The sequence below is a fragment of the Cheilinus undulatus genome, linkage group 21 (genome assembly GCF_018320785.1).
Source record: "Cheilinus undulatus linkage group 21, ASM1832078v1, whole genome shotgun sequence".
NCBI lineage: Eukaryota > Metazoa > Chordata > Actinopteri > Labriformes > Labridae > Cheilinus > Cheilinus undulatus.
The window spans coordinates 15,055,186-15,081,489 of NC_054885.1; the positions used below are offsets into that span (position 1 = coordinate 15,055,186).

The 26,304-nt window shown below is 39.5% G+C and overlaps 2 protein-coding genes across 3 annotated transcripts; one reads left to right on the top strand and one right to left on the bottom strand.

The window, feature by feature from the left end:
• Window positions 1-35: 35 nt before the first annotated feature.
• On the bottom strand, window positions 36-19,782 carry LOC121529087 (splicing factor U2AF 65 kDa subunit-like). 2 transcript variants are annotated; one of them, XM_041816774.1, is made up of 13 exons: window positions 19,739-19,782; window positions 19,363-19,413; window positions 14,688-14,842; window positions 11,921-12,095; window positions 11,732-11,835; window positions 9,861-10,012; window positions 9,663-9,779; window positions 7,213-7,351; window positions 7,063-7,142; window positions 2,265-2,387; window positions 1,712-1,798; window positions 1,295-1,537; window positions 36-1,102 (listed from the first exon to the last, which is right to left on the bottom strand). In XM_041816774.1, the coding sequence occupies exons 3-13, from the start codon at window positions 14,734-14,736 to the stop codon at window positions 971-973; spliced, it is 1,401 nt and encodes a 466-aa protein (XP_041672708.1). In that variant the 5' UTR covers window positions 14,737-14,842; window positions 19,363-19,413; window positions 19,739-19,782; the 3' UTR covers window positions 36-970. The 2 variants fall into 2 exon arrangements, with proteins under 2 accessions (XP_041672708.1, XP_041672709.1); XM_041816775.1 differs by lacking the exon at window positions 19,739-19,782 and having other exon boundaries at window positions 19,363-19,416.
• LOC121529088 (dehydrogenase/reductase SDR family member 7C-B-like) lies at window positions 17,931-25,856 on the top strand. Its single transcript, XM_041816776.1, has 7 exons — window positions 17,931-18,061; window positions 22,351-22,528; window positions 22,613-22,725; window positions 22,960-23,170; window positions 24,870-24,962; window positions 25,152-25,298; window positions 25,518-25,856. Exons 2-7 carry the CDS (start codon window positions 22,366-22,368, stop codon window positions 25,721-25,723), a joined length of 933 nt encoding a protein of 310 aa, XP_041672710.1. The 5' UTR covers window positions 17,931-18,061; window positions 22,351-22,365; the 3' UTR covers window positions 25,724-25,856.
• Window positions 25,857-26,304: the final 448 nt, after the last annotated feature.

Below are 26,304 nucleotides of genomic sequence, written 5' to 3' on the forward strand. Positions count from 1 at the left end.
TTTGAATGCCAACCGTAATCTTTTGGTATGTTTTCTTACATAACATTAGCTTAACTTGCTAGCTGATTAAAATCCTTGCAAAAGGGAAAAAATTGCTCCAAATGTTGGCCTTAGCATTAATAGGGCCAACTTCACACCTAGCTAGCTAGCTAGCTAGCTAGCTGACCAACTAGCATTCATGCTATAATTAGTTGTAAAGTCTTGACAATCTAGCTACTTCAGGAAGTAATCAAAGACTACAGTAAATTATTCTTAGCCATCTTATCATCCATTCTTTGGATTTACAGCATTTGAGATGAGATGAGGTCCATGTTGTCTGTTATTTATTGTTTTTTTTTTTGTTTTGTTTTGTTTTGTTTTTTTGGAGCCACAGGTTAGAATATTTGGCCATATTTTCTTCATATTTTGTTTGGTTTTGTCAGCTGATTTAACTTTTGCTGTTCAGCGGGAGGGGTTACAAAACAATCAACAGCCATAGAGTGTGAGATTTTTTTAAAAGATGTAAAAAATAAAAATAATTTTGAATGTCTAAGCAGTACTGGTTATAGCATCCTATATTTAAGTAACATTAATATTTAAAGAGGGACTTATAGAGGGAATAGTTTTTTCAAAAAATAAATACATAAATAACCTTTTTTTCTCTTAGAGAAATAAAGTTTGTGCTCAGGAGGAAGATTCTAAACATTTGACTGTTTTTTCTCATACAGTGCATTCTTTATAAACAGATACTGTGTGTTACTGTCAGGCAGTATTACTTCAGGTTTAAGTAAGATACATGTCACATTCATTCTACAACAGAAGTCAATAATACTAAGTATTTTTTAATCAGTACATGTTTACTGTGTATGAGGCTGAAGCTGGGAGTTAGATATTCAGGACTGAGACACATCGCAGTCCAGTTTGTGAAGTAGTTCAAGTCTTTTAGAGTCTCTCTGGACTTATTCACAATAAGCACAGACTGGCCTGCGCTTTAAAACTCGTGTCTGTGGTACATGTCAGGGTCGTAGTATTTGGTTACCACCACTCTGTTGGCAAACTTACGGCCGGTGAGAGCCTGCATGGCTTTCTGACAGTCTGCAGCAGAAACATACTCCACAAAGATCTGGAAGGAAAACAGCCAAGATATTTTTTTAAAACATATGAAGCTGCTAGAAGGATCTAGAGGAACACTTTAAGTCTTCTGCCATAAGTGAAGGCTTGTATGGAATTTAATGAGGAATGTTAACTTTGAAGAAACTTGGTCAAACAGAAACACAGCCTTAACACACAACTACAAGGAAAAAAACATCCGCACCTTCCCACAGCCAGGGACTTCCACACCATCGACCGGTCGGGGGATTTCAATGGAGCGGACGCTGCCATATTTGCAACACTCCTCTCGGATGTCCTCCAGGATCTCCTCGTAATCCTCGTCATCCACCAGCTCCTCAGGCATCACCATGTTGAGGAGGCACAAGACCTCTGTAGGCATGCCAGAGTTCTGCAGCCTTTGCAGCCCCGGGACCTGTAGCGTCACTGGGGTCTCTATGATAGAGGTCTGCAGAGGCAAACAAATAAGACTAGAAATCTTGCCTGTATTCAGAGTTAGGTCCTGAAGAATGAAGAATGCTTGTGTTTTATTTTTCTTCAACTTTTCAATATGTCTGAATCCTGTGAAATACAAAGGTGATGTTTTCAGAGGGGGTTAGCGATTAAAAGCAGCTGTACTCACAGGATTAGCATTTTTAGCTCCCACACTTGCTCTTTGGACGATCAGCTTTTTGTCTCCAAGTTGCATCCCATTAAGCCCAGCAACTGCCTGAGGGAGGAGAGACAGAGTAGAAAGACATACTTCACATTTCATGACCCACAGACTCTGTATTAAGATCAACATAGCAACAGCTGCTTGGTAGTGAAGCCAAAATTTTTGGAGCGCCCCCTGCTGTTTGTCTGCAGACTAGGTCATAAACCGAGCCTCCTTTAAACAGACGGGACATGTGATGTTCCAAAGCAAATCCAGTTAAACAAGAGGGGTCTAGCAGACTGTGCATCTGTTACTCCGGATTAGCAGACTTGAGGTTTCTGCTTTGGCGTTTTATTCGTCAGTTAAATCTGTGCTCCTGTTTTTTAAAAGGACTGTGGTTTCACCAGCCAGACATCTTGGTCCGTCTTAGCTCTAAATTACAATATGTCTGCACTCATGAAAGGGGTATTCTGTCTTCGCTTTTGTACAACAGAGGCAGGCAGTCCATATGAAGAAACAGTCAATGTCATAACATATGAACCTGATCTGTGGCGCAGACGTCCACATATTCACAGAAGGCGTAACCTTTGGACAGAGACGTAGCACTGTCCTTCACCAGATTGAATGCTTTGAGAGGCCCGAACGAAGTCAGGAGCTCCTTCACCTACAGAGAAGAGTCAGACAGAAACATCTGAGAGGGGGAGCTACAGTAAACAGGTTTACAAAATACAATCTCATTCTAATTGTTGCATTATTTCTATTAAATAACATGAAAATGTGTAAAAAAATAAAACAAGAAAAAAAATTATAAACTTAAAGAAAGGATTTTCGGGTGTTTTCTTTATTTGTTGATTCTGAATAAGAGGACAGCAAAGACAAAAATCTATTTTGATAGTTCAGGGAAGAAATGAAGGAGTGAAATTTGATAATGTTTATTTGAGCTACAGAAGAAATACTTCACAGTTTTTTAAGTCACAGATATCCCTATGTCAAATAATAGGCAAAAGAAGAAATATCCTCTTATCAGAATTTTGGAAAATCTTTGTGACAAACTGAACAGTAAAAAAAGGGAAATCATCTCATTTTGATAACATTATTTTACTTTTATTAAACAGCTAAATAAAATGTTTCTTACCCTTACAATAAAGTTGAAAGAACCACCACCATCAACAACAACAACACAACAACAACACCACCCTGTTTCTTAGTGATTAGGTCTATAGCCAGAAATCCAAGGGACCCTGAACGCGCTCCAAAGCATGATGGGAAAGAGAGCAGCCAGAGGAGGCAGCGGGCTGAAGGAGTGTGTCCCTGCGAGGACAGAGTGTCTTACTTGCCTTGTGTTACATGTTGGCATGGCAGCAGTAGATGAGAACTACTGAACAAACTATGAGCGCAGACTTAACGATCTTACGGCCCCTAGCTGGGGACAAAGTGGGGGAACAAAAATGAAAGATCTGTGAGTATCAATGCAGATCCAGAGACTGCAAGAATTCAAAATAAATAAAATAAATGAGTCAGTGAATGAGAAATATTTGATAAATATAAAAGACATCAAGCCTAAGGTGCTCTAATGTGACAGGATGACAGTTTGGATTTAATTCACTGTTAAACAGAGAAAATTCTTATTCTGCTGTCCTGAAAGCTCAGATGGATGTGGATCTGATTGATTAATTGATTGTACTGATTGATTTTGTGATTCCCAAAATGGAGGGAGCACACCCTAAGGCAGTGGTTCCCAACTTTTTTCCTTAAAGTCTCCCCTAATAGTACAGAAAAAAACCTGAGCCATCCCCAGACACATGGAGGAAAAAGTGATGCATTGCTTTCAGTCATTTATATCAAGTTCAACTGTATTCATTGACCGAATACTGTATAAAATGGGAATAAAGACCTTCGTAAAGCTGTCCAGTAAGTGTAAAGCTGAGATTCTACAACCCAATTCCAAAAAAGTTGGGGCGCTGCATAATAGTAAATAAAAACTAACCAGGCACACCAGATGGATTTGTTTCACATATCCGTCTGGTAAACCTCTCATACACAGCATTTGGGAAAGGGCAGAGGATTTGAAAAAAAAAACTCTTGGAGGGAGACTGGATGAACGTTCTGTCTGTCACATTTTTACGGCCCACTCAGAGCAACAAAACACGTGACCTAGCCGCTACCGAAGAGTAAACTCCATACAGAACTGCATAACGCGAACCATGGCAACTGCAGACATCAGTACACGACTATTGACATTTTTGAAAAGAAAACAACTCAATGCTGTTCTTTATTCTTATTTCAACAAAGAAATGTCATCAATTTCTGATAAAACTGAGGCTTTAGCAGCATCCACGCTAATCTCTTCCGCCATGTCTGCACCGGCCTCTTGTTGCTACTTGCTTACGTCATGGCTCTGCCGCGCCCAAAAGTACTGCCCCTGGTCACTGATTGGTCCTGTCACTTTCTAACTGGGCCCAAACGTTTCAGACAGGGAGCTCTGCAAGATGGATTCACCAGTGAGAAACACGGAAATGGGCGTATCCATCTGTTTTGCAAGATTAAATAAAAACAGAATGCAATGATTTTTGAATCCCGTAGACCCATATTTTATTCGCAATAGAACATGAACAACATATCAGATGTTGACACTGAGACATTTCCCCATTTCATGAAACACGTAAGCTCATTTTGAATTTTATTGCAGCAACACATCTCAAAAAAGTTTGGATGGGGAACAAAAGGCTGGCAAGTCCATGGTGCTCATGAAAACAGTTGGAAGATAATTTTGCAAGTATTTAGGTTATTGGGAAACAGGTCAGTGACATGACTGTGTATAAAAGGAGCATTTTAGAAAGTCAGAGTCTCTCAAAAGTAAAGATGGGCACAGGTTCACCAAGCTGTGGAAAAGTGCATCTAAAAATTGTAGAGGAATTTCAGAAAATTGTTCCTTATTGTAAAATTTGTATGTCCCACTATCTGTAGTACATAATATCATCAAACGATTCGGAGAATCTGGAGAATCTCTGAGCACAAGGGACAAGGCTCAACATTAATACTGGATATTTGTGATTTGTGAGCCCTCAAGCGATACTGCATTATAAGCGGCCTTGAGTACTGGAAATCATTGCATGGGCCCAGAAACTACTCTAGAATCATTGTATGTCAACACAGTTCACTGTGCCATCCAATGATACAAGTTAAAGCTGTTTTATGTAAAGAAGAATCCATATGCTAACACACTCCAGAAACACTGCTGTCTTCTCTGGACCAAAGCTCATTTAAAACGGACTGAGGCAAAACAGAAAACTGTTCTGTGGTCAGATGACTCAAAATTTTCAAATTCAGATTCAAAAATTCTTTTGGGAAACCATGAATGCTGTGTCCTGCAGACAAAAGAGAAGAGGGACCACCCAGCTTGTCATCAGCGCACAGTTCTAAAGCCTGCATCTCCGATAGTGCCTATGGCATGGGCAGCTTACACATCTGGAAAGGCACTATCGATGCTGAAAGTATATAGAGGTTTTAGAAAGACATATGCTCTCATCCAGATATCTCTTTCAGAGAAGGCCTGGTCTCCTTATTTCCCAGACTGGATGCGGCATGATGGTAAATATGGCCCTGTCCCTACTTTTTTGAGATGTGTTGCTGCCATCAAATTCAAAATGAGTTAATTTTTTTTGGGGGGGGGGGTTGGAAAAATGTCTCAGTCTAAACATCTAAGGTGAATAAAATAAGGGTTTTTGAGATTTGCAAATCAATGCATTTTGTTTTTACTTACATTTTACACAGCACCCCAACTTTTATGGAATTGGGTTGTAGTTGAGATGTACAAATTCAATTTTGACAACCTTGGAGCAGGTCAAAACTAGGCCCCTAGGGGGTTCAGACCCTAGGTTGGGAACCAATGCCCTAAGGCCGGCGATATACCTGCTGTTTCAGCTTGCATTCATGCATGCGTCCAGCCGCGCCACTAGCATCCTTGTAAACATACTAGCTTGTAAGTAATGTGTTGCTGGAGAAAAAACACCAGAGAGCTCAGGCTGTGTACAACTGTCTGATGTGTGGGATGTAAACTACAAATATGGTGGTGATAATGGTGATAATCCTGAGCTCAAAGCTAATACAATTAACATCAATAAATAATAGCAAGAAAAAGATCAGCTCAGGCGACTCATGACCAGTGTGAGAACACTCTGTCTGTACTCTGTCCAGTATTTTCCTCTGTGCATGGACATAACAGATGCAGGATTTCACTTTAATTAGCAACCATGTTAACTGGTAACTCTCAGAAGAATGTGTTCATTCTTACATGTTGAAAATTTGGGAAATTCATGTTGCTGTGTCACTTCCTCTGTAAAAGATGTCAGCTTTTATTGTCAGTTTATCTTACAACTGGATTTCTGATTTTGCAGCCAATGTTTCAAATACATTTTATACACAGGAATTTGCTTGAAAATTTTAAATCTAAAAGTGTGTTTAATGGTACATGGATAAATGTTAATGTGTTAATATGGATGGATGTTTAATGTGATGATGTGTATGGTGAGGAGTGGGGGGCCTGAAAATGTTTTCATCAACAAAGGGGTGACCCAGCAGAAAAAGTTTGGGAACCACTGGATTAAATGGTTGGTGAAATAGTGATGCTATTTATGAGCAAATACTCACTCTGATTTTCATATACTCTCAAAGAAAAGTCAATTTATGCTTTTATCATAATACGTTTCCCATGTTAAATCTACTTTGGAGGTGTTGGCGTCTTTCCTTCTAGCTGATTTTATTTAATATCCCATGTCTCTCTACAACCATAAGGAATAAAGGGCAAATTCAGGCACAGGGGATTATCTGAAGTTTATTTTCCTGCCTGTGATGTGAATGTTCAGAACATTTCTTACCTTTCCTTTATCAGAATGCTGAGTATGAGAAAGGTATGACCAGTTTACTTTAAGAGCCACATTAATCTGATTTTCATGTATAATTAACAACATGATATTATGGATGTTAAATGTTCTTTTATGCAAAATACAAGCTTTTCTTTAAAGTCTAATCCCTAAAGGAAGTTGTACAAGATTACAAATGTCTAAACACTAAGAAAAGACCATGTATATTAACTGTTTTTTAATATCGTGTATGGATAATTGCTTTATTTTGTAGTTCGAGGTCACCTTTTGTTTCTGGTTCTTAAACATTAATTCTCTTTATTTACATTCTTATTCTTTTATTACACATTAGTTTAACAGTTTTATATCACAATAAATAAATACAGAACACATTTTTGCATGTTTATAATATGACACCTGAGCAGGTGAGAGAAAAGAGGAAACATGAGATCATCTGTGGAGTGTTGAGTTAAATACCTGGTCATCATTCAAGTAGTTTGGCAAACCTCCAATGAACAGTTTGTGAGGGGAATCAGGGACGACAGTGGAGACCACTCCTATACAGAATAACAAATATTTAGAGGTATATTTAAATTGTGATTTTACAAACAGGTGTCAGAGACTCACCTGGGACATGGAAGGCAGGCTGCTCTGAGATTCCAGGTAAAGGTCGGTAGTCATGAGGTCGTCTGATCTTCAAGGACTGACCCTGAAAAATGATACCATCGAAGGCCATCGCCTGCGTCGTCTCGTCTACAGAACGGAACTAGAGGGACAAAATAATCAGCCAAAAAGCGAGCATACTAGCACCAAGCAAACATCAGATTATTATGACAATAAAACAAAGTTACACCTCCTTGGATGTTTTACCCTTTCACTGAGTTTATAAATCAATCACCGCCAATATATTTCGTTTTTTTTAGACAAAATACAACGAAAAAATCTGATTTCTACAAAGTTATATCAATTTAATCAAAATATTTTTTACCTTAAAACAAATGACTGAGTAAATATTCACCCCATTCAAAGGCGACATATTTTACCCTTTTAAGACAAGTTCATATTGTTCTCAGAGGTCCCCAAAACATGCCTGTCAATTTATATTGCTGAAAAAACATACCAGTATTGGATTTTTGCATACTAAAAACCCCTCTGTTTCAGCCCTTCTCAGAGCGAGCCATTTCTTTGTCTGTGGCTTTGAATGGTAATTAGCTGTCTGATTCTGCCCCTGACCACACCCCTCTCAGGAGATGGATGCAGCACTCGTAATATTACAGACACTTTTTTTTCCAAAGTTTATACCGGGATTTTAACCATCAATCCCCCAGACCGTAGTCAGCAGGGTAACCCACTGAGCTATCCAGCATCTCAGCTAGCTGCTGATAGGATCAGTTGACGAAGGCGGAACATTCCTCCAAGCGGGGGAGGGCCAACCAAACCTGGGGGCGTGTGCTTAGGCCCTTGGTGAGGTCACTAGATGTAAAATCTGGGAACGGCTTGTTTTAGCACACATTTTCTGAAAGGTGGAGGGGGGGGGGGGGGATTTTTCTGGTATTTGAGGGTATTGTGGACAGGCCAGGGACACATATCTTTTAATTTGAATAGTGATGTGAGAACTAATTCTGTTACTTCTTTGTCGTTTTTGTCCCCAGACAACCAGTTAAGTGCCAGTCAAAGCGATACCTTAAATAAATACATTGGACTGAAACACCACCTTTCTCTGATGTGCTCTTTGTCTTAACTGACAAAACATTGAGTTGATATATAGCATCTAAACCAGCAAACACATCCTCCTGCTCCATAATAGTAAATAATCTTCAACAAGAGTTCACCAAAAGGCAAGTGGGAGACTCCATGGTCAAGTGGTCTGATGAAACCAAAATGGTGCTTTTTGGCTATGAGACAAGATACTATGTTTGGCAGACAAATTACTGCACATCACCACAAACACACCATCCCCACTGCAAAGAATGCTGGTGGCAGCATCATGCTGTGGGGATGCTTCTCAGCAGCCAGCCCTGGAAGGCTTGTAAAGGTAGAGGATAAATTAATGCAGCAAAATTTAGGAAAACCCTGGATGTCAATCTTTTTCAGTCTGTGAGAACTACGGCTTATTTTCCAGTAAGACAGTGACCTGAGGCATACAGCAAAAGCTACACAGAAACAGTGTAAAGACAACAAGGTGAATGTTCTGTAGTGTCCAGATGTGCAGACCTGATTGAGACCTATCCAAACAGACTTAGCCCTGTGATTACAGCCAAAGGTGCATCTACTGAATACTGATTTTAAGGGGTGAATATTTACATATTGTTATCTGATTAACATTACTTTGTGGAAGTCTGTTTTCACTTTGACATTAAATAGGTTTTTTGTCAAAAAATATCTTGACGCTGACTTATTTATAAAATCAGCAAAAGGATAGAACATCCAAATAAATGATTATTTTTTAAAGGCACTGCATGAAGGACTCTGGCAGGAGTATTTTTTTTTCAAGAAGTGAATGGACCACAATGTCATCTTCTCTGCATTTAGTCTTTGCAGTACGAGACCATTTTGTTTTGTTTTTTTTATGTATACTTATGCAGGCAAGGGTTGTGTGCATGTTGTCTTTTATCAGATTATGGATGCAGAAAACGCATCTGAAAAATAAAATGGGCAACTCTGTGTGCAAAGAGCTTTACTTGCCAGATGGGGCTGATGTGGAGATGAGCCATTCGCTGCTCTCTGATAAAAGAAATTGTTTCAAAAACTGCAGTTATGAAACCGTGCCCTCAGATGCAAATCAGCAGACATGGATTATGAATCAGTAAGCATGGATTATAAAGTGAACACAGACTTGGACACAGAAATTACAGCTTAACTATGGCTCTTTTTGTCTCATGGTACCGGAGAAAGGCACCATAATGAGCCTTAAAGAAGTTGAGAGGTTTTTTTTTATTGTTTTGGCAAAGCCAGGCTAGAAGTGTCCCTCTGTGGAAGTCTTTTCATGTGAAGGTTAGATAAGATACATAACTGGCTACGGTGTCATATTCAACAGACAAACACAAGAGTGAAATTTGCAACACTTGATCACAAACCTCGAGAAAAGCAAAGTTTTTGTCCTGGTTGATCTGCACAGCAAGCACAGGGTTACTGGGGGCCTGTGAGAGCCCAGCCAGTCTCATCTGAGCGTTAAAGAACTCCGCCATGGACTCCTGAGGAAGAAAACAGACTGAAGGAATAGCAACTCTTCAGCATCGACATGGAAACAGAAAGTCAGAAAAATAAAACTCTACCTCCGTCACTCCAAAGGGGATGTTTCCCACGTAGAGCCGGCGCGCTTGTCTTGTCATCTGACTGCCAACAATGGGAACCTGCGTGGGAGCTGCAGACACACCAGTGGTGGTGGATGTGGCCAGGAGAGCAATTGTTGGAATCTGACCGGCCGCTGAGAGGAGAGGAAAATAAGGGTCATTTTATGTAACCTCTGATGTGTTTTTATTATTAGGAACACTTTAAGGACCCTTCTCCACAAAATAAATAGGCAAAATGCTTGACGTCAAACCTGTGAGAGGAAACAGAAATAAATCTCTAAATTTACTCAGGTAACACTTGATGTTATAACAGAGCCTGGCTGGTGTGGGGTTTTTGAGAACATGTCAGCTGATATTATTTTTGAGAGGGAATAAAGAGACAATTTCATGAGGGTTGTGCACCAATATGACTCAGCCCAGGTACTCAGGAGGCTGCTATTTTTAACAAATAACTAATTAAAATATATTTAAAGTACCCATGAAACAACTGGAAGAGTGATAACCATAACAAGTATGCTGATTTCCTTTATTTAGTATACACATGGATTTACTGAAAGTTTTACAAGAATAACTTCAGCTTGTAAGAAAATTCAAGAGGGGGAGATTTTCAGGCAAATTATGTAATTACAAAGATACTTTCTAGATACTATAAATCTCAAATAAAATCACCTCTGTGTCTGCCTTGACTGTATGCTAAACGTATTATATTGCAGCTAATGGTAACAGTAAGCCCTGTCTAAGATGTTCTAAAGGCATTTTTTTTCAAGGGTAAATATATCTAGTTGAAACTCTGTTGGGAATAGTCATTCATTAAGGTCCTGTGTCCACAGCCAATGGGTCTTAAGTGCAAAAAAAAAAAAAAAACCTGTGTCAGCTGCTTTTTGCCACCACGCTTACAGTGCTCTCAGTTGAAAAAATGTCTTAAGCTGTGCCATGCTCGTCAGTGTTGCTTCTCCCTCACTGGCCAATCGAAATCAAGAAGGGGTGGGACTGTATATCGTAGTTTTGTTTAAAGGGATTATTATGACAAAGCCTACAGTGTTAGAGCACACTCTGAAAAAACAGAGGGACAGCATAGTATTAAGTGGATATCATTTTGTTTATTCAATCAGAGCTCATCTGCTGAAGCTGAAAAATGAAGCTTCACTATCAGATGAATGCCTGTGTAAACTTCAGATTTTATAGTCCAATCTCAGATGACTCTCCGTCTCTTGTCTTCATGATTTTTCATTGAGAAATCCGAAACTGAGAAAGCATGCTGCCATCGTGTTTCCTCCGTTATGTAACCATTGCTGTGTTGTCTCCGTTTGCAGTACATCGATTAATTCAGACTTTTTAAAGTTACGCCTGCTCCATCCTAAAAGTTTACACCCAGGTGTACCTGAAACAGTCCTTTTTAGTTCAGCTGGTGCACAGGATAGAACTTAAAGTCAATTTCTAGCTCTAAGTCAAATGTAATGCTAGCCTAGGTGTGCAACCGGCTGGTGCAGTCAGCCTCTGAAGTGGTATTAAGCACTTAAAATAACAATAGCAGCATAGTTCATCTTGTGACAGTCATTAAGAAATATCAGTATCAAATTCAGTCTGTTTCATATTATCTTAAAAACCTTGAAGGGAGCTTTGATGAGTTGATGAAATTACACAAAGCAAAATAGTTCTACATTATTATCTTTGAGAAAATGTTGGGTCTCCTGTTCCTGCCGTGTTCAGGTAAGAGATACACAGACTCATGTACATAAACTGAGAAACCCTCTATATGTCTGTAGGAGTCTGCCTCTAACACTCCTGTATGTGTGCATCAGTGTGACTGCAACACTCCTGTATGTGTGCAGCCGGGTGACTCATGCCATTACCTTGCATAGCTTTATACTGCATTGGTGTGATGTGCTCAAATCCAGGAGGAGGAACGTCCCAGTATTTGCATGTTCTTTTCTTCCTCGTTCTCCTTGGGGAGTGGCTGAACAGAAAAGAGACAACAAATCAAAGTCTTTATACGGTAACAGCAGTGCGTTATCACACTAAAAGCCAGTGCTGATACAGACCTGTGCTTTTTGTGGTCACGAGAGGAGCTCCGGCGGTCACGGCTCTTACGTTCTCGACTGCGGCTTCTCTTCTCACGACTGCGGCTACCGCGTTCTTTGCTCCAGCTGCGATGTTTGTCTCCTCGGCCTGGAGATCCACTGCGACTCCTCTTTTTATGTCGTTCTCTTTCTCTCTCTGTGTGGACAGCAGCAAAGCACTATGAATAAAAACTCGACTATAACAGGGGAATTCTTTTTTACATGTAAATTTGTTATTTAAATCTTGCACATTTTTATTTTTCCTCTCTAAAATTTAAATATTTGTAGTTACATAGAATATCAGAGATCTATGTCTCATTAAATGAAAACAACTCTTAAATAAAGCCTAAAGCATGTACAGAAAATAATAGAGGTTATAAGATTGACTAGGAAAAAATCATTCAGAACTAAAAATTTACTTCTTTCATAAATCAGTTCCTAAATGACCTAAGAATGAACACCTGCTGCTTTATGACTAATACCCTCCTGTGTGTTTTTTTCTTTGAGGAATCTGACAGTTTATTTTGTTCTTTTTCTCCACACAGAGGGAAAATGTCAGCCTCAACATAACTAATGACCTTTAGACTAATCAACAGAAAGAGCATTTTATTTCTGCACAGGAGGCTCAGCCCAAATATAAAAGCTTTGAATTCAGAAGTGTTCTTTAGATTCTTTTTATTTTAAATGTCTTGATAATCTGTTGTTTTTGTATCTGAGAACACCATTTCTGTTTCTGTAACATTCTTTGAAATTTCACTGTTTAATCCAAGTAAGCACTGTAGGCTGTGCTTACTGCCATATCCAACCCTTATGCCACCCTAAAGGTGCAGACTTTGTTATTTTCAAAAGATTTTTTTCTCATGCCCCTGATCATATGCAAGGACATCCAGAGTATGACCAGGGTTGTGTCAATCCTCCTCCTCGAAGCAGTTTACTCATCACATAGATGACTTATTTCACCCTCAAACTTCAGCCAAAACAATGCTTAATTAAATGCTTAATGCTTAATTTATTAGTTTCCGATCATTTGGCATTTATCGGGATATTCTTTATCCACAATTTGCTCAGTAATCATCATTAAGGATATTACTGTGGCTACAAGAACGTTGTGATGGTAATCATCTTACTGAATATCATCCTCTGTTGACCAGTTCATAGAGATTTCATATAAAAATCCATAAAAGGTTGAAGGTTTGTATCTGCTTATGTTTACTTAATAAAATAAAATTGATTTTCAATGCCATTTAGGGTATGGCAATTTGTTTATATCTACAAAGTTTATGCTGATATTGATTTGAAAACATAGAAACTGATACCAGATCTATTGTTCAGTCTAAAGCCTCTATAATTCTCAAAGTTTGGCAAAACCAGAACTCTTCCAGGAGCCAGTCACCTAACTAAACTGAGTGATGGGGGGAGAGGGGCCTTAGTAAGAGAGATGACCAAGAACCTGATGGTCACTCTGACTGAGCTCCAGGCAGCCTGTGTGATGATGGCTCTCACATGGTAGTGTATTGCAAACTCACCACTCCGCCATAAGTCCAGATCAGTGGGGGGCTGCAGTGGTGGTTATCCTTGTGGGCCTTTTGTCCCATCGCCACACAGGATCTCTGGAGCTCAGTCAGATCGATCATAGAGTTTTTGCAACAATCCTGTCTCTGAGCTATGCAGGCAGGAAAAAGGTGCAGAAACAGACACTTGGCTCAGATGCATCCCACCTGAGCCAAGTGTCTTTACATACAGTCTGAATACTTATTTAATGTGATTTTTCCATTCTTTAATTTTAACAAGTTTGCAAAAATTTCTAAAATTCTATTTTCACTTTGTCATTATGGGGTACTTAGTGTAGATTCATGAGAATAAAAATCATTTTTGTCGACTGTAGCATCAGGCTGCAATATAAGAAAACGACAAAAAGTGAAGGGGGGTCTGAATACTTTCTGAATGCACTGAAAGTGCCCCCCTCCTTATGATTTTCTGCATGTGGCTCTTTTAAGGAAAAAGTTTGGACAGTCCTGACTTAAGATCTTTAAGTTCCTTACTTTTCATTGCACCGATCATTAAATTATAGAGATTTTGTCATTTTGAAATAACAGATTTAAGAGTATAGTAAATTTCAATGACCTCTATTCAACAACTAAGACATTAAAAGGTGCCGCCATGGCATAAAGCAAGTATTAATTTCATTTGAATATAACTACAACTCGCAAAGTTTATATTTCTGGTAGTTTGAGAATAATTTCTCGTATCTTTCTAGAAAAAAAAAAATCAATATCACATATTGCCATTCAGCAAAATAGATGTAATTTTGGTCCATGCCGAATTAAAAATTAAGAAATGACAATTCTGAAAACGTCACATCAGTTCAATCCCCCTGCTTCTACTTCTATTAAGAGGGAAATAATGTCAGAGGTGAAACCTTTATATCGAGTTTGGCATCCTGCGTATCACGCAGAGATATGACAGGTGAGTTCACCGTGAGGTCCCCCGGTAACAGGAGCTCGTTCACTTATTATGAGGAATAAACGGCGGTTCTGTGGAGGCTTTAACGGGGTAATATCAAGACTGCATGGAGCCAAAGCATTAACATGTTAACGAGACACAGGAGCGAGCCTGCAGACTTATTTATTGGAAACTTGTGTGGCTGTCAGCTCGGCTTCTTCATTCATAAAATACTGAAGGGGCTAACGTTACGCACTATGCTAGCTTGAAGATCAAACTGGGACACAGACGGAGCGTTCATACTCACCCTGTCGGTTCTCACTCAGCTGTTTCTCAAATTCCTCAAAATCAGACATTTTCCCGGTTTTCTGTGATGTCTACAGATATGCCAGGTCTGTGTGCTCTGAGGGGATCGATTAACCGATCGGTCCGCTGTGTCAGTGCTGCAAACACCTCCGAAAGCTGTCAAGAACCACACAGAAAACACTTAATATCCGGTAGAATTTCAAAATAAGACTCGCTGATCCTCATGAGATTGTCAGAGGAAGAAGAGAAAGGACAAAAAACTTTTTCATTTTAAGTTCAGTGCAGATAAAACACCGTTTTTAAACTCATGACTCAAGTGGTTTCTTTCAACAAATGACAACAATGGCAATGGCATTATATAATGCTTCTCAACTGGTGGGTTGGGGCCCAAAAGAAGGTCACAGCTGTTTTATTTGTGTGTGTGTGTGTGTGTAGGTGTGCGTGTGGGTGTGGGTGTGTGTGTGTGTGTTCTCAAAGACTGCTGCTAGATGTCTACAAGACATGGAAGCCCTAGGTGGATATACATCCATATACAGTCGCTAGGAAAAGTATGTGAACCCTTTGAGATTTCTTGGATTTCTGCATCGATTGGTCATCAAATGTGTTCCGATCTTCATCTAAGTCACAACAATAGACAAACACAGTCTGCTTAAACAATTACCATCAAAAAATGACATATTTTCATGTTTTTATTGATCAAACCATTTAAACACAGTGCAGGGTGGAAAAAGTATGTGAACCCCTAGGCTAATGACTTCTCCAAGAGCTAACTGGAGCCAGGAGTCAGCCAACCTGCAGTCCAATCAATGTGATGAGATTGGATGTGTTGGTTAAAGCTGCCCTGCCCTATTAAAAACACACACCAGTGTTGAATTTGCTGTTCTCAAGAAGCATTGCCTGATGTGAACCATGCCTGGCACAAAAGAGCTCTCAGAAGACCTACAATCAAGAATTGCTGACTTGCATGAAGTTGGAAAGGATTACAAAAGTATCTCTAAAAGTCTTGATGTTCATGTGTCCACGCTAACACAGACTGTCTACAAATGGAGAAGGTTCAGCACTGTTGCTACTCTCCCTAGGCGTGGTCATCCTGTAAAGATGACTGCAAGAGCACAGCGCAGAATGCTCAGTGAGGTGAAGAAGAATCCTAGAGTGTCAGCTAAAGACTTACAGAAATCTCTGGCACATGCTAGCATTTGTGTTGACAAATCTACAATAAGTAAAACATTAAACAAGAATGGAGTTCATGGGAGGACACCATGGAGGAAGCCACTGCTGTCCAAAAAACACATTGCTGCATGTTTGAAGTTTACAAAAGAGCACCTGGATGTTCCACAGCACCACTGGCAAAACATTCTGTCCATAGCTGAAACCAAAATTGAGTTGTTTGGAAGGAACACACAACGCTATGTGTGGAGAAAAAAAAAGGCACAGCACACCAACATCAAAACCTCCTCCCAACTGTGAAATATGGTAGAGGGGCCATCATGGTTTGGGGCTGCTTTGCTGCCTCAGGGCCTGGACGGATGGCTGTCATTGACGGAAAAATGAATTCCCAATTTTATCAAGACATTTTACAGGAAAGCTTAAGACCATCTGTTCACCAACTGAAGCTCAATAGAGGATGGGTGATGCAACAGGACAACGACCCAAAGCATAGAAGTAAATCAACAACAGAATGGCTTCAACAGAAGAAAATACGCCTTCTGGAGTGGCCCAGTCAGAGTCCTGACCTCACCCCGATTGAGATGCTGTGGCATGACCTCAAGAGAGCAATGCACACCAGACACCCCAAGAATACTGCTGAACTGAAACAGTTTTGTAAAGAGGAATGGTCCAAAATTCCTCCTGACCTTTGTGCAGGTCTGATCTGCAACTACAGGAATGTTTGGTTGAGGTTATTGCTGCCAAAGGAGGGTCAACCAGTCATTAGCCTAGGGGTTCACATACTTTTTCCATACTGCACTGTGAATGTTTACATGTTTTGTTCAATAAAAACATGAAAACATATCATTTTTTGTGCAGTATTAGTTTAAGCAGACTGTGTTTGTCTAATGTTGTGAATTAGATGAAGATCGGAACACATTTGACGACCAATTTATGCAGAAATCCAAGAAATCTCAAAGGGTTCACATACTTTTTCTAGCGACTGTAACTCATTAAACATTGGTGTCAGGGTTCTTGCAGAACCTTTAAAGGCCTTAACTTTGGAGTTTTTTTTTTTAACTCAAGGCCATAAAAGCCGTAAAAGTCCTATTTTTACTAGGGAGTGGACTGAAATTATAGAAGTCACTTTGACTCAGACATTTCTTTACTAATCTTTGTTTTATAACAACATTTACCCTCCTGAGATTTTGTTTTAGATGTATTCTAAGTCCTTATAAATCTGAAACCGGAGCCCTGTCTTTGAACAGGAAAGGGTTTTAGCCCAAAAACACAATGTCTGCACTGGAGGACAACAGGCTTATCTTATTGTACAGCACACAGACTTTTTTATTCAGTTAGTTTTTGATTTTGAGCGTGTTTCAGCCAGTTGGTTGGGATTCATTCAGATACTAAGGCCAGGTATGAACTAAAGTTCTGCTAAAGTTCTGGAGGTCTTGGAAAATTCCCTTTAAAATGATCAGAAATTTCCAAAACATAAAAATGACTCCTAAATTCTCATAAAAAGAGAATCCAAGATATCACTATGTTGTAGGGTCTCAGGAGGTTAGACTCCATATTAAAGTAGGCTACATGTGTTTGAGTACGTCATTAAAGCCCCAGATAATCTAGCAAAGATAATACTTTTTTATTCTCTTTATTGATATAAGATACAGTACATATCATTCAAGCTTCACAAAACTTCACATAATCATCTTTATTTTGATTACGTCCCTCAATTTTTCTAAATAAAACCAAAATTAATGAAATAAATCAAAGGCTGAAAAGAAGATGTTATAACTTGGTAGTCTTAGTCCTTGAGGCTTGAAATTAGAGGAAGATTGTTCTAAACCTTTTAACATCTGTTTTAACTAGGACAACCAAGCTGCTTTGACTGAAGGTCACCCGTTAACACGGTCGACCACTACACCAAAACACCCGCCCTAATTCTTGAATATTACTGTTTAGTAATTATTCTGAGCAGGGTACAGTTGTACAGTAATGTGGCCAACAAATGTAGCCCCCCACCCCACCCCGCCTGTCATGTCGTGACATGTGGACAACATACATGGAGAAACTCAGCTGTGCTGCTATTAAAAGAGCTCAAATCCCCAAGTATTTCTGTTTCAGGGGGCTGTCTGTCATGTTGGAGTCGCTCTGAGAACAAGAGGCTGCAGACTCTCAGAGGATAGAAACCCAGAGTCCAGTACACCTGCAGACCCCCGAGACGCAGTAAGTGTTTAAGCTTTTTCATTTCCTTAAACGCAGAGAGTCAGGAAGAAGTGTTCAGCTGGCTGTGAGAAGTCACAAGAAACACCGTCAAAGAGCTTAAAAGTCAATCTTCAGTTTGACAACTGCAGCAGAGAATACAGAGTTGTTAGTTTCCTGTTCAGTCCGACTTTATGATCGTCTCCACTTTAACGGTGAATACTCTGGCATGTTCTCTGCGTCTCTGAACCTTTGTGACAGATACAGAATCTATTTCTAGAGCAGTTTATATTTAGAAGTTGTTCCTGGACAAACAGCCGGAGCTGGTGTGGTATACCGTAACCAAAAAGCTTGTAGGACAAATCAGACGTGCCAAGTTCAAAAAACAAAACTGATCTTATTTAGTTTTATGGTTCATTAAGTTTAGGTGCTGAACAGATCTTATTCCCAGGTTTATAACCTATGACTCACTGGAGGTCATGAACAGAGTGTAAAATGACAGTTGGTCCCGTCTCTATGAAGTCTTTGGTGCCCCCTTGTTGATGTTTGGGTCCAGTTTTTGTATTGTTGTGTTTTTGTTATTTCATTCACATATCTGTGTTTGTTTTTCCTCTTCTTTGCATTGGACTCAGTTTAATCTCTGTGATCATTTTGCTCTTCTTCGCAGAACTTTTACATTTCTATTTTGTTATTTTGTGTTTGTGTCTCTGTTGCTGTCTGGGATTTTCTTCATCTCTACTTGGTTATTTTTTTCCACTTTTAATCACTTGTATCTGTTTTTGGTTATTGTTTTCTTTTTTCTCTTTGTTGTTTTGTGTGCATTTTTCTGTCTTTCTTTGTTTTTTGGTGCCTTTAAATATTTTCCATGTGTCTTTTTTATATCTGTTTTTGTTTGTTTCTGATTTTCTTTATTTTGTTGTTTTCAACTCACTTTTTTTTTCCCCCACAATTAGGGCCCGAATACTGACCTCACCTCAGAGCAAGGACCCTATGGAACTGTAGTTGTTCATTATTATTATTTTGGCTCTGCACAGCTTGTTTCGGAGGCCTAACGTGCCTAAAAAGTTCCAAAAACATTCTAGAAAATTCTCCCCTGTTGGAAATTTTGCCTGGTAGTGGAACTGTGCAAGTCCATTGCTAAACATGTAATCAGGGACTGGGTAAGAACTGCATGAATGAAAATTTGTACACATATTTATAATAATTGGATGGGGAAAAAGTAGTAAAGGAGTAATGCCAGGTGCACATGAAAGTCAGGACTCATGCATTAAAGTTAAAACATCCAGAATGCCATCAGTCAACATTCATCTTAAAAATCAACTTACTGTGAGAGGCTGTGTTGTCCAAAAATGTGCAAGAAAAGGATCCTGGTCCCCCTGATTCAACATTTGAACAGCAGCTAAATGAATCAACCAGTAGGTCGCACAAAGTGACACAGGAAGTATTTGACTCAACCACATGTTTTGGAGGGAAAACACTCCAACATTACTAATGATGGATAGTGTTCAAATGAGCACCCAAATATTAGGTTATTGTTTCACACAACATTCATATGTGGGTTTTTGTGTGTGGCTGAGCCAAAAAGTTTAGATTTTTAGATCAAAAATGGAAATACATAAGCACAGGAAATATCTTGAAGCTCTAAACTGGCACTGAGAAAACATATTAAAAATCCATCAATGGAAAAAAAATGAAACTCACCAAAGCAGCGTCACGTTTTCATCAAAGCAAGCAGTTGCTTTAGCCTTCCTTACCACAGAGTCTACACGTTTCAGACATGAGCTTTAAATACTTTCCTAGCAAACCCTGTTCTGCAAACAGGGGGGTCAACATTAACGGTGGCACCAAGCCAAGAGGAAAGTATTAATAACATACATCTTTTAATTCAAATCAATAAAAAAAAATGTTCAGTAACTGTTTAACACCCTTTCAAAATAGAGAGTAAATCTTAATATTTTTGGTTAGAATTTACAAACAAATCTAAAAATATTATATCCTCCCCCATCTACACGTTTACTTGGTACAGTCCATTTTGAAGCTCAACAAGGTGCGTTCAAGGGAGCTCGTTTATTTGAAAACTGCTCCAAACAAGGAAGTGGTCTTCTTCTCTACATCAATAGAAGATTGCAAGCCAACATTTAAAGGAACCGCCACCGCTACCTACTGTTCAGGAGTGTTTGAACCTAGGGTGACATAATTTAGGTAACATTCTACAAATGATGACAACAAAATTAAATAAAATTAAATAACAAAATAACATTAAATTCATTTCATTTTGATCCATTTTATTTAAATCCTCAGAAAATACATTAAGGGAACACCCTCATGTACAATGGTGCCAAGGTACAGACAACAATAAGACAAAACAAAAATACATACAAATACATGTAAATGCATAAGATCAGTCAAAATTAAAAAATATGTAGTTATATCTTATAACCTAACCCTGAATCTTAGAGAGGAAAAAAGAAGAATGGAAAAATGAAAATGGCAAAAAAAAAAAAAAAAAAAAAAAGGTTGCTCACTTCGTCAGTTTATCAAGTATTGATATCTCAAAATGGCATAGAAGCAGGATTTTTTTCAAATAAAAAGGAGTGGTTCCTGCAAAGTTGACCAGATCTGCCATAATTTTGGTGTGAAACATCCTGCAAATGTCCCTGCATATCTTCACGCTCACAGGTCTGACAATGAAGTTGTTGCCATGGTGACCCATTATTTGCCAGGAAAAAGGAAGTGGTGCCTTTAAGGGCTTTGAAGGTCTTTAAAAGGGGTTGTACTGCCATGAAAATTGGTCGGTATAAGCCCATTGAGAAACCTAAACAGTAATATGGGTAAAATTGGTGGGTGTCGCTGAGTGGCTCAGAAGTGCCTCCTACAATACTTTTGTTTCCTGACCTTGTCGTGCACAATGGTGTGGGGGCCCGTTCAGTATAGCTCTGGTTTTCTTTAAAAAATTTTCTTTGTTGTTATTTTGTATTTTTGGTTTGTTTGATTCTGACTTTCTGTAGTTGCTTTGTGTCTTTTTGTGTTCATTCAAACCCCTGATATGTTTCTTTTTGTCTTTTTTTGTTTGATCCTGACTTTCTGTAGTTGCTTTGTGTCTCTGTCACTGATCTCTGTATATTCAGGAATCAATCCATGATCAGTGAAATACATCTTTACCAAGCAGTGACCTCTGTGATTGAAAAGTGAAGTCAATGTGGGCGTGTTAAAAACTGCAGTTCCTCTAGTGTCCACTTGGGGCTGGCTGCAGAAGTACCAGAAGTCACATACAAACCATTTGACCATTTGTTAAAATATCTGTTTTTTCACCAGAAATAAAGATGTTTACAGGCTTGTTCAAAAATGACTTTGGTCAGAGTAGTTCATGTCTTTATAGGCACTTGTTCTTCTGGCTGTTTAGAAGTTTACAAGTTGTGCATAACGAGGAATCTGTCAGGAGGTTTGAGGCCTACCTCAGCTCCTACTCTTTGATAAAAAGCCCCCCCACCCCATCAAGTTTGGCTTCAGTGAGGTTTTAATGTAACCAATCATTATCAGTATATTACTGTAACTTTGAATAATCTATATTCTGTCATATGGTTACACTGCTGTTTATCATTTAATATAAGCACTAACATAAGAACACGGTTTGTCTTTTTTGTTTTTTATTCCAGAGATTAGCTAGATTATAAATGGTTGTAGAGGGTGAGATGGAGTCCAATGTTACAGAACCGGAGAGCTTCTGGGTATGAAATGCTTTCTTTAAAATTTAGACATCATCCCATCTCATCTGCATCATCAGAAACAATATTACATCTTAAAAGCATGTTTCAACAATTTGAACATGCTTTGACAAGGAAAACGCGTTACTCTAACCTCCATGATGACGCCAACACTGGTAACAGTTTTATGTTGCTGAAGAAATTGTTTAATTTTTTTATGCATTAACTGTGTTTTGATTAAAAACTGGTGCTACTCTCAAGGATGTAGAGTAAATATTAAGGCACTGTTAGCTTAGCCAGTTAGCTTAGCTAAGCACAGAGACTAAAAACAGGGAAAAAGCTCTAAATGAACAAATAACTGATGCACATGTCAAAAACTCACAAAATAATAATGATCATAAGGAAACAGTAGGGTTAACTATTCTAAAGGGGATTATGTGCTGCCAAGCTAGCTGTTTCACCCCTGCTGATGTCTTTGTGCTAGGCTAAGCTAAACTAAGCTAATCATACCAGCTTCTTAATTGTATGTTCCCAAATGCCTAACTGTTCTTTTCATATTTTATTAAAGACCAAAGATAAATGTGTATATCTGTACATACATTTTTCCAGACCATCCTGCAGGAGATGGATCCACTGTGGACCACCACGGTTCTGCTGGTGCCGTGTGTAGTCGTGCTAACAGCTGGCTTTTTCTACCTGTACGGCGCAGTTATCGGCCTGCTGTCCAAAACATCAGTGCGCAATAAGGTGGTGGTCATCTCTGATTCTTTGTCTGGGCTTGGAAAAGGTAACAAGAATGATAAAAGACATCAAAGTTTCTTCTACCTCTTGAATCAATGCAGTTAACGTTGTTGCATGTCTTGTTTTGAAGAATGTGCTAGTGTTTTTCATAGTGGGGGAGCCAGGCTGATCCTGTGTGGGAAAAGTTGGGAGAAGCTTGTAGAGCTTGCAGATGATTTGGCAAACGCCTCAGACCCAACTCTGGTAAGTCTGAAAGAGAAAATAAGCTGTTGGGCGACTGATTGTATTTGTTCTGTACCTGGAAGTTCTCCTTTTGGCGGATAGTTTCATCTACAGTGTTAAAGTTTGACCAAAAGATGGAAAAAGGAAATGATAAGTCCACTTTAAAGGTTATACAGCTGAAAGATGAATGTAGAGTTGTAAAATTACGCAGTAATGTTAAATGGATGGATTTATGAAACAGTTGTTCTTTCTAAGACATTCCCTCCTAAACTGGTGCTGCTGGATTTTGGAGACCTGGAGAGCTTGCCCGAGGCCATTGAGGAGATCCTGGAATGTTACGGCTGCCTGGACATCCTCATCCTCAACAGCAGCATGAAGGTGAAAGCCCCCGCTCAGACTGTGTCTCTGCAGATGGATAAACTGCTGATGGACAACAACTACTTTGGACCAGCAACGCTCGCCAAAGGTAGGCAGTAATAACACAAGAACTACAAATCACTGCGCTGTGGTGTCACTTCTTCTTATGCTGATCTGCAGTTTGTTCAGCATTATTTATGTTTAAACACTGTTGCTTCTGGTTTGTTGAGCCCTACCATACACCCAACATGTGTTTATGAGCAGCAGAGCTGAGTATGTGGGTTGCGCCCATGGAAAATTCGCCACAACTTCTCTGCCAATGCCAAACAGCTTATTCTGCCTTTGACTCTTGTTTGGTGTTGTTTGGTGGAGTAGAAGAACAAAGTTTGAAGAAACAAGACAAACTGGCAGTGTAACAACATATTAATTTAACACACAGGAGTCTCAGTAGTGGTTGGAAAAACCATACACAGCCACAACAACCTGGCACCTCTTCCTACTGGTCACCAGCCTGGAAACTCATTGCTGATCATAACGTTCCTCTACATGTTCAGCTTCCAAATTAATGTCCAGCAGACCACTGCCATTGCCGGCACCAGTGCAAATAGGCCTGACTATGAAGGGCTGCGCACGGTCTGTTCCAGATTGTCTGGGCAGAGATCCGTCAGCCATATCGTCCTGCAAATCTTGACTGCAAATCTCCCAGCCAGCATCTCCATGTGGGCCCTGTATGGGTAATATGGGATTCCATGGTGGCCCCACCTGTGACTGCCCCATCTCTTGAGATCCAAGATAGATCCTTCTTGTAGTAGACATGGGCATCTCTAGATGGGGCCTATATGGGACTCATATGATCCATGCTTGCAGTTCACATGGGCAATCACAGACGGGGCCACCATGGAACCCACAGACAAACACACATGGGACCCATACTGAAGCCCACATGTAATCCATGTGGGGCCCACAAGGACATGCTAGCTGGGCTGTGGAAGACAGCCTACAGTTCACAGGTGCTGACAGGGTGAGAAAACAGTTTTCTTGATTTCTTGGGATGCCAACTTTGTAGCCTGTCTCTGGCATCCCCCACTTATTTTTTTAAAGATTTATTTTTGGGCCTTTTCATGCCTTTATTTGATAGAGGAAGGACAGTGGATAGACTCGGAAACAGGGAAGAGACATGCGGCAAAGGGCCACAGGTCGGATTTGAACCTGGGCCACCCGCATACATGGGTGGCACCTTAAACCACTCAACCATCTGTGCTCCCGCATCCCCCATTTATATTATGGAAATTGGCATTCAGTTTGAACATGGTGCCAGGGCTTACTCCAGATATGCCACAACTTTGTTTTGGGGAACACCAGCTTGAAGTTGCCCTATTGCACTGTCCTTATCCAGATCAGTGAAACTTGGCATGCCAATTTTTGGCGCAGACACCTACTGACCACTATGGCAGGGCCCATGCTCACATGGCTTCTGGTACCTCCTTCAAAACAAGTCATTAGCAACAGGGAATCAAGCTGTTTGGCATTGGCAGAGAAGATTTGCCAAATTTTTCATGGACACAATCCACATTTTCAGCTCTGCTGCTCATCCTACAAACGGTAAAAGATTAATGCCAAGAAGCATTGATACAACAAAGAAATGTGTTGGACAGTTGTATGTCAAGTGTTTTGACGAATCGTGTATCCAGTCAATTGAAGGTTTGTGTTAAACTATTTTTGTCCCAAGTCTGTCAAAAAATGTTTTTAGGTGTCATATTTTTTGTGTGTGTGTGTGTGTGTGTGCATTTCACACATTTGTGTTTCAGGTGTACTGCCATCGATGATCTCCAGGAGGACCGGTCACCTGCTGCTAGTCAACAGCATCCAGGGGAAAATAGCTGTACCATTTCGGACTGCATGTGAGTTCAGGGATTTTTATTCAAAACAATGTTTGAATGAAAATAAAGAGGTTTTAGCTTCCAGCAGCATAGATTGGTTCCTCTGGCATGTTTCTTAAGCTGAAAAAAACGAATCTGCTTCTTGCTGTTAGTGACCTGAAGAGATAAAATTTTCCTCTAACAATTTTACTGTTTTGCATATCTTTGTAGATGCAGCCTCCAAACATGCAGTTCAGGCATTCTTTGACTGTCTGAGAGCTGAGGTGGAGGAGTATGGCATCTCTGTGAGCACAATCAACCACACCTTCATCAGCAGCTCAGCCACTGAATGTCCCTCCTCCAAATCCATCTGGTCCCGTGAGTTATCAGTACAAACTTACCAAATCGTTTTCTGTTTTTTAATACCAATATTTAGTACAAATACAAGCATACTAACATATCAAGACTGTTTGTCAGTGCTCCTGTCCACCTAAGGTGTAAAGCAAAGATGTAAACTGTAACTTTTTGGGTAGTTTGTGGATATTTTTCAGTAACAAAAGCTCTACCTGACGTTTTTATTCCCACCCCTTTTTGCAGTGCTGTACACAAAGAAACCTCTTGGGGTTTCTCCAGATGAGGCAGCAGCTGAGATCATGAAAACTTTGAGTAACAAAAGGAAAGAGGTGCTGATCGCTCCCTCGCTCCCAAAGATGGCTCTCTACACCAGGTCCTTCTTCCCAAACGTCTTCTTTGCTGTGATGGCTGCAGGTGTAAACCATGCAGCTGCCTCTGAGAACATGTGAGGCTGCAGCTGTACACTGTGATGAGAATATGAAGGTGAAACTGAAGTGGAAATGTTGCTGTGAGGCTGAGATAAATAAAAAAAAGTGATATAATTTTTCCCCTCTGTTTTTTTTGCTTTCCTTGACCTCAAAATCCTCAGAACACATATTAAAATAAAATAATGTTACATTTGGTCTTGTATTTGGGACTTGATATCAATGATGTTACAAATAAAAGTCCAAGCCACAATCATGTCATTTTTATTCTTATCTACTTTCTCATATTTTTATGTATTTTTGTTATAGAAACATTTACTGTTTGAAATTGAGTGCTAAAACATTTATTTTTCCAAAGATGGGAGGATGAAGACTCTTGAAGGGATAAAGCTTTCTTTCCGTGTGTGCCAAAAACATTTGAAAGCTCTGGGGTTTCATTTTCAGGAAAAACAGTGCCATCTAGTGGCAGAATGAAAATACAACAGCTGTTTGAAAGTGAGACAAAAACACCGGTTCAGCTTTTAATTTCTGCAATAAAAGTCATATAATGCCAAGTGTCCATTTATGGAATCCATCATATACATCCATTTAAAGAGCTATCTATT

What these genes read in the sequence shown, in the direction of transcription:
- LOC121529087 (XM_041816774.1), bottom strand. Translation starts at nt 14,736, where the DNA reads ATGTCTGATTTTGAGGAATTTGAGAAACAGCTGAGTGAGAACCGACAG. An exon ending in CGTGACCACAAAAAGCACAG is followed by an intron (nt 11,836 to 11,920) that starts GTCTGTATCAGC and finishes TTTTCTGTTCAG; the next exon opens with CCACTCCCCAAGGAGAACGA. An exon ending in AAGTCCCTGGCTGTGGGAAG is followed by an intron (nt 1,103 to 1,294) that starts GTGCGGATGTTT and finishes TTTTCCTTCCAG; the next exon opens with ATCTTTGTGGAGTATGTTTC.
- LOC121529088 (XM_041816776.1), top strand. Translation starts at nt 22,366, where the DNA reads ATGGATCCACTGTGGACCACCACGGTTCTGCTGGTGCCGTGTGTAGTC. An exon ending in TGTACCATTTCGGACTGCAT is followed by an intron (nt 24,963 to 25,151) that starts GTGAGTTCAGGG and finishes ATATCTTTGTAG; the next exon opens with ATGCAGCCTCCAAACATGCA. An exon ending in CTCCAAATCCATCTGGTCCC is followed by an intron (nt 25,299 to 25,517) that starts GTGAGTTATCAG and finishes CCCTTTTTGCAG; the next exon opens with TGCTGTACACAAAGAAACCT.